Raw genomic sequence first — 13,855 nt, forward strand, 5'->3', positions numbered from 1 at the left:
TTCTTTCTTTTCTTTCCCCTTCCTTCCCTCCTTCCCTTCCTTCCTTCCTTCCTTCCTTCCTTCTTTCCTTCCCTCCCTCCCTCCCTCCCTCCCTCCTTCCTTCCTTCCTTCCTTCCTTCCTTCCTTCCTTCCTTCCTTCCTTCCTTTTTGTAGAGATGGAGTCTCACTGTGTTGCTCAGGCTGGTTTCAAACTCCTGGCCCCGGTTACCAACCTTTTGGATTCTGTATTCAAGAAACAACTGCAGTCCTCAAAAGAGAGAAAAGGGGGCAAGGCCTTATAACCAAGCTCAGTTCTTTTTTTTTTTTTTTTTTGAGACAGAGTCATGCACTCTTGTCCAGACTGGAGTGCAGTGGCACAATCTCGACTCATTGCAACCTCTGCCTCTGGGTTCAAGTGATTCTCCTGCTCAGCCTCCTGAGTATCTGGGATTACAAGCACCCACTACCATGCTCGGGTAATTTTTGTATTTTTAGTAGAGACTGAGTTTCGCCATGTTGACTAGGCTGGTCTCGAACTCCTGACCTCAGGCGATCCACCTGCCTTAGCCTCCCAAAGTGCTGGGATTATAGGTGTGAGCCACTACGCCTGGCCAGCAAAGCTCAGTTCTCATCCCTGTACTGATACCACGCCCCTTGGGCAATACTGAAAAAGTTAACTTCGTTGTGCCTCAGTTTCCCTTTTTTATAAAATGAGAGATTGGCTAAATCAGCGGTCATAGCTGAAATGTTCACAGGCCCCAATAAGTACTCAAAAATGTAGATAAGGAGGAGAATGCTTACCCTGTCTACAGGGGACAGTTATACTCAGTGCTAGCTGATAATTGTCATATTTTTATCCTGTTTCAAAAAAAAAAAGTCCCTGGATTGTTATGTGAAAATGTCTTAATTTTAAATATTTTCTAAAAATGTAAATAAAACAACAACAATTATCAAAACAATATGTAGGTCAAACAGAGCATGTCAATAGCTCTTTGAAGTTCTTGCCTTCTGTGATTCAACATTTCTCCTGAAACCTGTCTAAGACCTGTCAGTCTAAACATACACCACCTTAATTTTCATCATCTGTGTACCTGCTGTGGTGGCTTGCTTCCGCTTTCAAAACATCAGGTGGGTTGTGTACCTCTTTTTCCTGTGTGTAGCAGACACTTCATTTATGTCAAATGCAGCTATGTATATGCCTAGAAAAGTTAATCATGTTGACCTGAAGTATGCTGCCAAGTAGCCAAATATCAGTGGATGGATACATTGATGTGAATAAAGACAGGAGGGAGTAATGGGAGAAGCCCACGAACTAGAAATAAAACTAAGTCAGGGTATTAGTCTGTTTTCATACTGCTATAAAGAAACATCTGAGACTGGGTAATTTATAAAGGAAAGAGGTTTAAGTGACTCACAGTTCCACATTGCTGGGAGGCCTCAGGAAACTTAACAATCATGGTAGAAGGCAAAGGGGAGACAAGGACCTTCTTCACATGGCGACAGGAGAGAAAAGAGCGCGTAAAGGGGGAAGAACCCCTTATAAAATCATCACATCTCAGGCTAGGCATGGTGGCTTATGCCTGTAATTGCAGCACTTTGGGAGGTTGAGGCACGTGGATCGCTTGAGGTTAGGAGTTCGAGACCAGCTTGGCTAACACATGAAACCCTGTCTCTACTAAAAACACAAAACTTAGCAGTGAGGCGTGTTGGTGGGTGCCTGTAATTCCAGCCACTCTGGAGGCTGAGGCAGGAGATTCACTAGAACATGCAGGGTAGAGGTTGCAGTGAGCCGAGATCGTACCATTGCATTCCAGCCTGGGTGACAGAGTGAGACTCCATCTCAAAACAAAACAAAACAAAACAAAACAAAACAAAACAAAACAAAACCCATCAGATCTTGTGAGAACTCACTCATTATCAGGGGAACAGCATGGGGGAACCATCCTATGATCCAATCACCTCCCTCCCTTAACACATGGGAATTATAATTAGAGATGAGATTTGGGTGGGGACACAGAGCCAAACCATATTGGTCAGTGAGGAAGAAAGAGGAAAAATGTTTCCTGTTCATCAAACAGTAGCTTGGGAGCAGGTCGTAAGAAAATCACCCTCAGGAGCATGAATCCAGCTGTGAGGAAGGAGGAGCTTGGAGGGATCAGAATGCTCCAGGTGGCAGGATGGTTACCTGCAAGAGAAATTTTGGCCTGAACTCTGAGGATGGGGAGTGATACCTGGAGAATTATCAAGAAAGGGATTGGTTAACTCAAGGGACAGGGAGGGAAGTATGAGACAGGTCTGCTGGTCTTCAGAGTAAACCTATGGAAAATAATTACACTTCTCTCTTATCCTGAGCAAACACAGACTGCTGTCTACAGAAGATCTCCATAAGGGGCTGACTTCATGTAGTTTGTATCCTATACAATCCCATCAGTGGACTGGTATTTCATGTTTTTCCTTAAAGATATGTTTTTTTCCTTCTTCTACTTGTACCACACTAGTCTGGGACCACTGTCATCTCATGTGTAGGTCCTATAACAACAGTTTTCTGACTGGCCCCTAGAATCTTCAGAATCCAATCTACCTTGCCAGACTCATTTTCCTTAAATGCTGCCTTTATCAAGCCATTCTTCTATTCTGACTTCTTCCCTGGCTCCCATGTCCTCCCCAGTCTAAGATCCTCTGCTTGACCTCAAGACTCTCCAGGATCTGCTCGATTCTCTATCTTTCCCCAGTCCCTCATACCCATTTCCTGTTCGATCAGTCAGTAGTATCCCGTCACCAGAGGCATTTCTGCCTCCCAGCATTTACTCAATGTTGGAAATAGATGCTCAGTGCCACAAAGAAAAATCAGCTCTGGGAAAAAGGATCCTTCAGCAGTGCAATTTTTTACTTCCTGGGCTGCAGGAAGGGTATCCTTGCTAGCCATCATGCCACGAGAGTACAATGAACAAAGGAAAACATACAAATTTATCTTTTACGCATTTGAGGTCATCCTTACTGCTGTGTCTGATCTCTGTTGGCTGGAGCCAGACCTCACCGTCTAAACTAAAACCCGATTGGGTAATAACTTAAAACTTTTCTAAACAGGTAAAAGCCATGGAGAACTGGGACATGCCTGTCAGCAAGTCCAGCACAGGTATTTTGGTTAAGGTACAAGGATATAGAATGTAACACATGCCTGTAAGCATGGCATGTTTAATAGCTACATAGGATAGGGCTTAGCAAATTTATTGCACACTTATTCTTTAACAAGAAAGGAAACTTTAAAAAGGAACTTTTCTACTTCCCACACTCAACACCATCCCCTTCACCTGGGTGCCTTTCCCTCTCCTTTTCAAATTCCGTCCATCAGTTTCCATCATGAAACCTTCTTTGACTCTTCTGAGCCTCACAGACTTCCCTGACTTCAGACTTGCTATTCCACTTAATTTCTGAACCATGCCCTCTGTCACTCAATTATATATTATTCTGTTCTCTAATTGTTTCATGCGTGTTTGTCTTGTCTCACAATTACATTTTGACCTTCCTGAATAAAGATCATGTCTTCTTCCTCTGTATTCTCCATAGAAACAGTGGATTTAGTCATAGAGCCTGGGCTCAATGAGCACTTGCCTGATGCTTCATTGAGGCAGATATTCAGATGAGCTCACTGGGGGAAAGAGGATGGGGACCAAGAAAGAAGGCTGGGGTCTCTTGGGAGGAGGTGATCAGACAGGACTATGTAGAGAGGTACCACTGTCCGCTTTCCCCAAATAAGCATGCATGGCCATCATGCCCTCTGCTGTCTGTACTTTCTTTTTTTTTTTTTTGAGACAGAGTCTCACTTCGTCACTAGGCACCACGCTGGAGTGCAGTGGCGTGACCTCGGCTCACTGCAACCTCCGCCTCCTGGGTTCAAGCAATTCTCAGCCTCCCAAGTAGCTGGGACTACAGGCATGCGCCACCAAACCCAGCTAATTTTTTTTTTTTTTTTGTATTTTTAGTAGAGACGGGGTTTCACCATGTTGGCTAGGATGGTCTCTATCCCTTGAACTCATGATCCACCCGCCTCGGCCTCCCAAAGTGCTGGGATTACAAGCATGAGCCATCATGCCCTCTGCTGCCTGCACTTTCATATGTGGTTCATGCTGTTGAAGTTGTGCTAGGTTGAATTGTTGCACTGGGTTGTATGCAAGGGGAAACTTGATCCACCAACTGTCCTGGACCAGCTCACAGCCTTGGAGATTTAAAGCTGCACTTGGAGGCAAGGTTCTGAATTAGAGCTCCCAGGGGTCACTACTATCCTCTTTGAGAGAAGCATGATCCAGTTATGTCCAATATGGAAGTGAACGTCTAAGTGACTCAAGTATTCTGCAAGAGTGAAGACATACAAGAACCCAGATGCACTAAGAGCAAAAAATGATGAGAGAACTCTTGATGGAAGAACCTCTCTGATCCTCCTTGTGGAGAAGGCTGAGAGACAATGTCCAATATCCTGTAGGAAGTCACCAGAGCCTTAGATTCCTCACTCCCAGCCCACTCACTAACAAGAGAGCGCCAAGCCTCTTATTAAATCTCTATGTCTCACGATCTACACAATTCAGATAACAACCTGCTGACCACAAGAGAGGTTTGGTGCATTCATTATGATAGAAAGACACTGTGAAAATATACCAGGCCCTCCAAAATCCATTTCTGTTTGTTTACACAGGCTGAGTAGCCATCGGCTCATAGTAAATTGCAGTCCCTCCTGCCCTGGGCTGTGCCTGTTACTGGGTGTCTGTGCTGGCAGATGTTCTGTCCATGACATGGCCTGGAAGGAGCTTAGGAGAGGCTAATGAGTTGTCACCAGCTCCCTGAGGCAGTCTCTGGGGCTGCTGACCTTGCTGTCTCACGGGAAGCCACCACCCACCTGCCAGGGGAACTGGCGACAACATGCAGTGGCCGTAGTGGAGCCAGGGGTGAAAGAGAGGTTCAAAATGAGGGCAGAATTTTCAAAATGGCAGTTTGGACAACCATGATTTAACAAAGCAACAGGCTAGCTTGAATTTGCACGGTAGCTGCTTAGCTGCTTATAAGTCTGATAGTTCTTTCATGTGACTATCTTATTTGGAAAACTCCTTGGGCAGGAATGGGGTTGGGGGCTGTTCTGGGTGGACAGGACCCATGCCCACATCTCATTCCTTTGTGAATTTCCTGAGCCTTTGCTCAGTCCTCACAGGTTTAAGACTCGAATCAGTCAGAACCTACTGCAACATCGGCTCCCAGCTCCTTGGAGCACAGATGCTCCTCTCTGCCTGGAGGACACACAGAAAAAAAACCTTTTTAATTTTTCTATAGTTCATCAAAATGAACTCTAAATAAAAATACAGACATTTTAAAAAACCTAAGTATTGTAAGAACACAGAAATGATTGAGTTTCTAGAATATAATGTATTGATATGCTTGCTATGTAAATGAGTGAAAGAATTGGATACACAAAAGTAAATGCATTAAATGTTTGGATATTGATCTGAAAATTGTGCTTTTTAGTTATGTTTAGAAATAACAGTACTTTTTTTACCCTCCTTTCTCCAGAACATCACACAGAATGGCTTACCAGCTTAGATATAGCATGATAATTGAAGACATCAGAGATACTGAATATTCTTTAATGAACAGAAGTGACTACTCTAGAAACCAATGTTTCAGGATGTTCACAGAGTCAACTTAGTGTCATAAAAGAAGGTAGATATAGGTCATATTGCCAGGGAAAAGTCCGCTGTTGTCACTGAAAGATAATTTGTTATACCACCCAGCCTAAAAATGACCTGCTTGCAACAGAACTTTTTTATTTCCAATGAAGCTGAAATTTACATTAGAAAGGAGAAAACAAAATGAAATTTTATGCTATGAGACAGAGAAATATAACAACAACAACAACAACAACAACAACAAAAACCACTGGAATGGGGGGGGTGGGGTTTGGATCTTGTAGCCAGACTACGGGTTGTTTGAATAGAGGGACTTCAGTTTATTCAAATATAAAATGACATGATCAGCTAGAATCACCAAAGTCAGGCAATCTCTGCATTCTTTGATGCATTTGACACTGTACCAAGTCATCTAAAGTCAACTCAGCAGTTCTTGGTCACAGAAAAGGAACATGGCAGGTATGAATATGTTCAGTTCAGAAATCATAAAGGTTAGTCTTAGACATTAGAATCCTCCTTTACTATGCCCTTCTGATCATATGTATCTATACATAACTTAGAGAAAATCCTAAAGGAGGTACAGTTAAAGAAAACCAAAAGCAAAAATCCAATACAGAGTTCTAAGAAATCCTTCCTTTATGTTAAAAATCTTAGAATTCTTTTCCACCAGCAAACTGTATTGCTTCCATAAAGTCATAAGGCCTTGCATGCACATAAGCTGTTACTATTCTTCATCAATAGAATTTTTAAAAGTTCCTCCCAAACCATTCATTCAAAGCCATTTATCACTAACAAAATTTAATATGTAGAAGGCATGTTTCACTTAAAGTAATCAGCAAGACCACAGTCCTTTGATTATAAATTCCCCTTTCATCTTATTTTATAGAAAGCCACAAGGAAAATAGCCAGCGTGATGTCCTTGATATTTAAACACTTTATTCAACTTACCATTAGTTTGCTCCAAAACTCAGCTTCCCTCGTAAATTGCTCCATATTGAAGGGATAAATTTCTCCTTCTGCCTTGTCAAACATGTCACTTGTGCTGCTCAAGTGACTGAGCACAGGGAAGCAACATTTCAGCTAAGCCACTTTCACAATATTGACGGTTGCATTCCCTCATAGCTGGGAGTCTTGGGAAAAATGGAATTTACATATGTTGAGGTGAGATGGGTGTGGGCATTTCTCACAGTTATGATTCAAAACCAAGATATGTCTCATTCAAGAAGATAATAATATAAGTCAAAGAAGAAAAGTATCCCCTAGCGTTGCTGCCACTTAGACAGGGCAACTCACACTGCCATGTCCACAGGTGCCACGCCTCAGTCATCATGCCAACAACAATCCTTCAGTGGGCGGTGAAGTTTCCTTCTGGCATTTTTTTTTACTCTAGTAATTATAAATCTCCCAGCTCACTTTAAGGTGTGTTTGGCACACAAGAATGGACTCCTGGCACGCAAGCAGAAGTGCAAGTTCTGGAAGAAAACTTTTGGCAATCTTGTGGGCCAAATTAACCAAGGCTGGCGACCAAATGATTCATCCTCCATTCTACTTTGTTAGAACAGGTAAAATAGGATTTTAAACAGCCATATGAAGATATACGTGCTTATAATAGTCTTCCTTTTTTCTGAAAAGAGGCAGGAGAAGGTAGAACTTCCTCAAAATATCCTTGAGAACTGGATCTATGGTTATTATCTTAGGCACAACTCATCTTCACTCATGCCGATTACTCTAACGATACTCAGAAGAAACATTCTTATAAACAGAGAAGTCGAACACTCCTAACCACCATTCCTGCAAGTGGAACAAAAAAGAGAAGGCAGAACCCAGATGCAGCCTGATGGTAGAGACCTAGAGGAATTCTGGTCCTTTCTTTCTGTGGACTTTACATGTTCAATGAGCATTTCTTGGATATTTGGATCCAATGAAGCTGTAAAAGGTTATGATGAAAAGCAAAACTCAAATGTGAAAACTGCTTTTACCCTTTAATAAGCCTTCTCCTGAGCGTTCTGACCACATCTCCCTTCCTTTGCCAGTTCCTAATTCCACAGGACTTACTGTGTAGTGGCCCTTTAAGGACAGCATAACTGTGGTCACATGCTGAACTTTACCTCTAACGCCTGGAGTGGACAATCAGAAGCCAGCCTCATATTGTTCCAATGTGGAATTCACCCCTTGGACAGTTTTTCTCCTTCAGGGAGAGTCCACCCTCCCCCTCACAACTAAACATGAGTAGGGCTTTCTAAAATGCTTAGTTTTATAAAATTTTACCCAGGAAAACAGTTATGTCTGGTACATTTCTTCTGTTTCCTGGCTATGTCACATTAGTATTAGCTTTGCCTGATTAACTGCTTAACTACACAAAACAATTATTAACAAACCAAGAGACTTGGGAGAAGGGAAAGCTCATCAAAATATAGTAACTTTTCGAGAGGAAAAATAGGATTTTGCTGGGGTGATATCTAAAAGTCCTTGTTTACTGTCCTTCCCCAGGAGCCTGGGGCGGGCTACCCTGAGCTTACCTACTTCATTAACCACTGCGTCTTCAGAACCTGTTGTACGAGTCCTGCCTCATAACCGAGTCCACCTCTGTGCTGGTGTGTGTGACTTGGTGAGTCACTTGCATACCGTGCAACTCTTCCAAATACGTGAAACAACTATTTAGGTCTGGCAGGGTAAGTTTTCTGCTTTCCTATTGGTGAAATCTAATGTTCTATCTGGCTGAATATTTATTTCACTGAGTACAGCTACATGTACCTTTATAAAGATACACTTTTGCAAAGCTGCAATGAACCCATGATTCGAAATAGAGTCATATTTTTTGAAAACTCAAGGACATCTTGACACTTAAAGGAATCCCTGGTATATCCACTTGTAAGGTTTTACAACTTTTGCAAAAGCACTTGCCGAATGAATGTTTTACAAGTGTGGCATTTCATAGACTGTGATTTACTCAATTGAGGGACACTAGCTCAGCCCATTTGGCCTATGAAGAACTCAACTAAGGTCACCGGAGCACAAAAGTGGCTCTACAGGTAAACACTGATCCTTTTCCAGAGAGATTTATCAAAGTTGTTTTAAGGCCGGGCGCGGAGGCTCACACCTGCTATTCCAGCACTTTGGGAGGCCGAGGTGGATGGATCACTTGAGGTCAGGAGTTCGAGACCAGCCTGGCCAACGTGGTGAAGCCCTGTCGCTACACAAATACAAAAAAATTAGCTGGGCATGTGGTACACACCAGTAATCCTGGCTATTCGGGAGGCTGAGGCAGAATTGCTTGAACCCAAGAGGTGAGGTTTCAGTGAGCAGAGATCATGCCATTGCACTCCAGCCTGGGTGACAGAGCGAGACTTCATCTCAAAACAAAAACAAAACCAAAAATTAAAAAAAACCAAGTCTTTTTGAGTATTAGTGACTTTTACTTGTGTGTAGAATTTACAGAAAAAAGAAGATGCAAAATCAATTTACATTTTTTAACAAATTAAAATGATTTTAAGACCAATCTGTAAAGGGTGAGTCAGTGGTACCTTGAAAATAGACCTTTAACTTTCCTGCCCTTTTTTTTACAAAACCAGGGCATTGAAAACCTAAAGTTCAGCCAGCCACGGTGGCTCACACCTGTAATCCCAACACTTTGGGAGGCCGAGGCAGACGGATCATGATGTCAGGAGATCAAGACCATCCTGACCAACATGGTGAACCCTGTCTCTACTGAAATACAAAAAAAATTAACTGGGCATGGTGATGCATGCCTATTATCCCAGCTACTTGGGTGGCTGAGGCAGGGAAATCACTTGAACCCAGGAGGCAGAGGTTGCAGTCAGCAGAGATTGTGCCACTGCACTCCAGCCTGGTGACAGAGCGAGACTCCATCTTAACAACACAAAAAAGGAAATCCAAAGTTCCTTCTCTTTGCAAAATGTTCGTTCAGTTTTTGAAGGGCAGGCTAGATGCTCACAAGGAATGTAAAGTGCTATGTTTATCACTACCATAGCAACAAGGTTTGGAGGTTTTTTTTTTTTTTTTTTTTNTGAGGAGTTTCACTCTTGTTACCTAGGCTGGAGTGCAATGGTGTGATCTCAGCTCACTGTCACCTCCGCCTCCTGGGTTCAAGCAATTCTCCTGCCTCAGCCTCCCGAGCAGCTGGGACTACAGGTGCGCACCACCATGCCCAGCTAATTTTTGTATTTTTAGTAGAGATGGGGTTTCACCATGTTGACCAGGCTGGTCTCGATCTCTTGACCTCGTAATCCACTCACCTCAGCCTCCAAGTGCTGGGGGAGGTTTTAATTTAGAGTTTTTCCCCTTTTTCTCCTTCTGTGTATTTTTCTCCTTTTCCTATGTCTCTCCATACCTCCATGCCTCAGTATGGTAGAAAACAGACCTAGCATGCAAGGCTTCCTAGATTGTGTTTTCTAAAAGCCTGATTTCCAAAGGGGAGATGGAATTTGAGGAAAGACTGTCTTTGTGAAACAAGTCATGGTGGGGTGTGGTGGTGCTTTCGTGTAGGAAAAAGCAGCTTCCCCTGATCTAGGAGGAGAGCAAGGTCCAAAGCTCGTAGAGAAGCGTGGTTCCCTGGCTTTCCTCTGGGAGGCAGAAGACCCTAGGAAGGAAGACTTGTGGGATGTCGCAGGAAGAGAAGTTATGGGACTGGGATTCACAGCTTTCACAAGGATTTTCCTACTTCTAGAGGGCATGGAGGAAGCAGAGAACTGCTGGGCGTCCAAGGGGCCACTGTGGTCTGGGACAGTGGGGTGTGCTGGGGAGACCACAGCCAAGGCCGTTTGCCTTACTGGATATTGTATAAGCTTCTTTGAATCTGGTGCAACTCTGGGAAAGAAAGGGGAGCTCAACAATGACAAAAATGAAAAACAGCTAGGGGCTCCCATTGACTTTAAAACAAATATAAATGTTTAAGGACAAAGGTTCATACCGGGCACTCATTCTCGTGCCAAACACTGGGGCAAGGCTAATTTTTTCTCAGATTTTTGAAGAGTAAGCAGGAGGACTCATGTCCCTAGCATTACAACTAGACAGCCAGAGTGTCTTACCAGATAGCACTGTGTGTAACTTTATCCCCAGACCCAAGGTCATCCAAAAGTGTCTGGGGAGTACCTTGACTCTACCACGGCCATCCAAGGTGGACAGTTTACTGCTGTTGTTTCCTGACCCTGAAGAGTTAAGAGGCAGAAGATGAAACAACAGATTGAGATTGTGAAGTTTCTGAATTAGAGGTGATTATCACATTCCTTTTGATTTTGGCTTTTGAACTATAAATGATAGTACATCGTTACCAAATAAAATTCTGTAGCAGAAAAAATGATCCATTTAGTTCAGACATGATGGCTCACTCCTGTGATCCCAGGACTTTGGGAGGCTGAGGTGGGTGGACCATCTGAGGTCAGGAGTTTGAGAACAGCCTGGCCAACATGGCGAAACTTCATCTCTACTAAAAATACGAAAATTAGCCAGGCATGGTGGTAGGCACCTGAGGGGCTGAGGCAGGACAGTCACTTGAACCTGGGAAGTGGAGATTGCAGTGAGCTGAGATGGCACCACTTCTCTCCAGCCTATGTGACAGAGTGAGACTTCATCTCAAAAAAAAAAAAAAAAGATCCGTTTAGGATCTCAATTATCAAGTACCCCACAGGACTATAAGCACTGAGCTTATAGTCACCCCAGAAGTGAACCTGGCCTTGTTCTTCCAGTGTTAAACACAGTAGTTTCTGAAAATGTATTGCACATATTGCCTATGTTCATTGCCAAGTAGTTTCCAGGACCACTGACAGATGCAAATAGAAAATAATACTAGAAAAATAGAAAATAGAAAAATAGAAAATAAAACTAGAAATATAAATAAAACTAGAAAAATAAAACTAGAAAATAAACAAGAGCCCTGCCATGATGGCTTGGGGTCTACCAAACAGAAAATCGGATCTTCTTCAGACTTCTTTATACGATCCATAGAAGTGTAACAGATGAAACTTACAAAACCTTACATGAATACCAAGAGCTAGAAGAAAACCTTAACTCCCTCCTATAGGAAGCCACACAAGCACAGACAAGGGGAGCCAGCCTTCTCCTTTCATGGATGGAAGGTATTCATACACAGAGCACAACAGCAAAAGAGGAGGGAAATGGATGGCCTATGTGTGGGTGCAAGATAAGGTATATGCCAAGGCTGTGTCTTCATATTCATGGACTGTTTCTACAAAAAGGGTAAGAATCGCCAGGCTCGGCGGCTCACATCTGTAATCCCAGCATTTTGGGAGGCCAAGGTAGGCAGATCACGTGATGTCAGAAGTTTGAAAGCAGCCTGACCAACGTGGAGAAACCCCATCTCTACTAAATATTCTGAATTAGCCGGGCATGGCGGCGCATGCCTGTAATCTCAGCTACCGGGGAGACTGAGGCAGGAGAATAGCTTGAACCTGGGAAGCCGAGGTTGCGGTGAGCCGAGATCATGCCATTGTACTCCAGACTGGGTAACAAGAGCAAAACTCCATCTCAAAACTAACAAACAAAAAATTGTAAGAATCTGACAATTGCCAAGTTGCCTGGTCAGCTACGTTTTGTCCTGCATTAGGTGGCTGTTGGTGGACACTACAGGATCCCAATGTGCTTGGAAATGTGGCCTGTTTTCTTGCCTCTGTCAGTATGGTGAGTGAGGCCAGGAAACAGCCAGAGGAGGATGGACCCCTCTAACCAGTGAGCACAGGCAGGGGCCTGGGGAAAGGTGGAGATACATTCTCTGCCTATTCTCCAGGCATTGGACATCAGTCATGTAGAGTCCCTGAAGGAAAAGGAGAAAGATCTGCTCAGAGGAATATTCATGTGCTACACACATTTCTTGCTTTCTCTAGAGCCTAAAGATTGATTCAGACCTAGCAAGGTAGGTAGTAGTGTGTGGATCAATCTGGGAGCCGTGTGTGAATCTTTTCGGGACCTGAATCAGTTTTATTTTAGAGTGCATTTAAGATGCCCCTCCAGGCTGTAATCTAATCTCAAGATCAGAGTGAACTACGAGCCTGGGAATATCAACAGTGTCTGAAGAGTTCTTGCTACTTTTAAGAGGGGAAAGGAGGAAAAGATTTTTGAACAAAATGTATTGAGTACATGCCATGTTCCTAGCACTTTTTAGGTGTTGGCATTTCATTGTCTCTATAGCTCTGAGGTTCAGAGAGTTACCTGGATTTCTTGCAGTCAGTCAGCTGGCGGTAGTTGTAACAGTGAACTTGTTGGAGGTGGCTGAGCTGCTGGTAATAAGGAAGACCACAACTTCTCTATGTGCTGGGAGCTTTACATACTTATTTAATTGTCCAATAACCAAGTAAGGTCTACGCCAATCGTGCAAATTGAGAATCTCAGACTGTTTCAATAACGTGACTGTGGTCATTTAGATATTAAACCAGGATTCACACCCAGGCTGATTTGCCCCAAAGTTCATGCCTTTTCCATTATCTCATGATGCCCCTTTCCCTCTAAATTGTAAATAACAATATTGTTCTTTTAAAGAAAAGGCACAAGTCTAAACAGAGCATGTCTAAGAAGACCTTGGATAAAAGTTGGTAAAAGTCACTGTGTGCCGGCGTCGCTGAAAAGATGCAGGAAAGACCTAACTCTAGGTTAAGAAAGTCTAATTGATTTCTTTCCTATCAGCACAGAAACTGTGCCAAGGTTAAATTACATAGTGATTGACAATGGTTGAAGACCACAGGAGGATAGATATCCAATACTATCTGGCTGATATTGCTTTACTTATTCATATTTCTTTATATTTTACTCTGAATTCTATTTCACAGCTTAAAATATAAATATTAGAGATAGGTTTATCAAAAATTGGAAAAGGATAATTGAGTAGAAAATGTCTCAGTTATTCATGCTTCTCTGAGAATCACAGTGTCCGGATCTTGGAACCTAGACTACAGACACAGTGCCAGGTATAGAATAAGTCTCCGGAACATCACAGCCAGCTCTAGATGCCGAAGGTGCCCTGTGTCAGAAACAGAAGCCCTGAGCTGCCTGCTGGGCCCCTCCCGCCAGGTGCGGACATGTCAGGGCACAGTTATTTGGCAACATCTCTCTGCTGTTTTGTTCGCTCTGCTCATTCCCTCCCTTGAAGAAAGAGAAATTAATCATTAAAACAAATCACCTATTACTTAAAAAGCTTCTTTGTTTCCACCAATTTTTTTTTTTTTTTTTTTGAG

The 13,855-nt window shown here is 42.9% G+C and overlaps 1 protein-coding gene across 4 annotated transcripts in view; it reads right to left on the reverse strand.

Annotated features, from left to right (window-relative positions):
• The window catches only part of SASH1 (SAM and SH3 domain containing 1), a 1,041,684-nt gene that overhangs the window by 358,508 nt on the left and 669,321 nt on the right, over positions 1–13,855 (reverse strand). The window contains exon 1 of one of the 4 annotated variants that reach the window (XM_037730364.1): positions 6,600–6,784. The exons of the other annotated variants lie outside the window; for them this stretch is intronic. Coding sequence (XP_037586292.1) covers positions 6,600–6,683 — 84 coding nt within the window. The 5' untranslated portion in view covers positions 6,684–6,784. Of the gene's footprint in view, positions 1–6,599; positions 6,785–13,855 lie in introns of those variants that run through there. 4 annotated transcript variants of the gene reach the window in all.

This window comes from Cebus imitator, unplaced genomic scaffold (genome assembly GCF_001604975.1).
Source record: "Cebus imitator isolate Cc_AM_T3 unplaced genomic scaffold, Cebus_imitator-1.0 Scaffold341, whole genome shotgun sequence".
NCBI lineage: Eukaryota > Metazoa > Chordata > Mammalia > Primates > Cebidae > Cebus > Cebus imitator.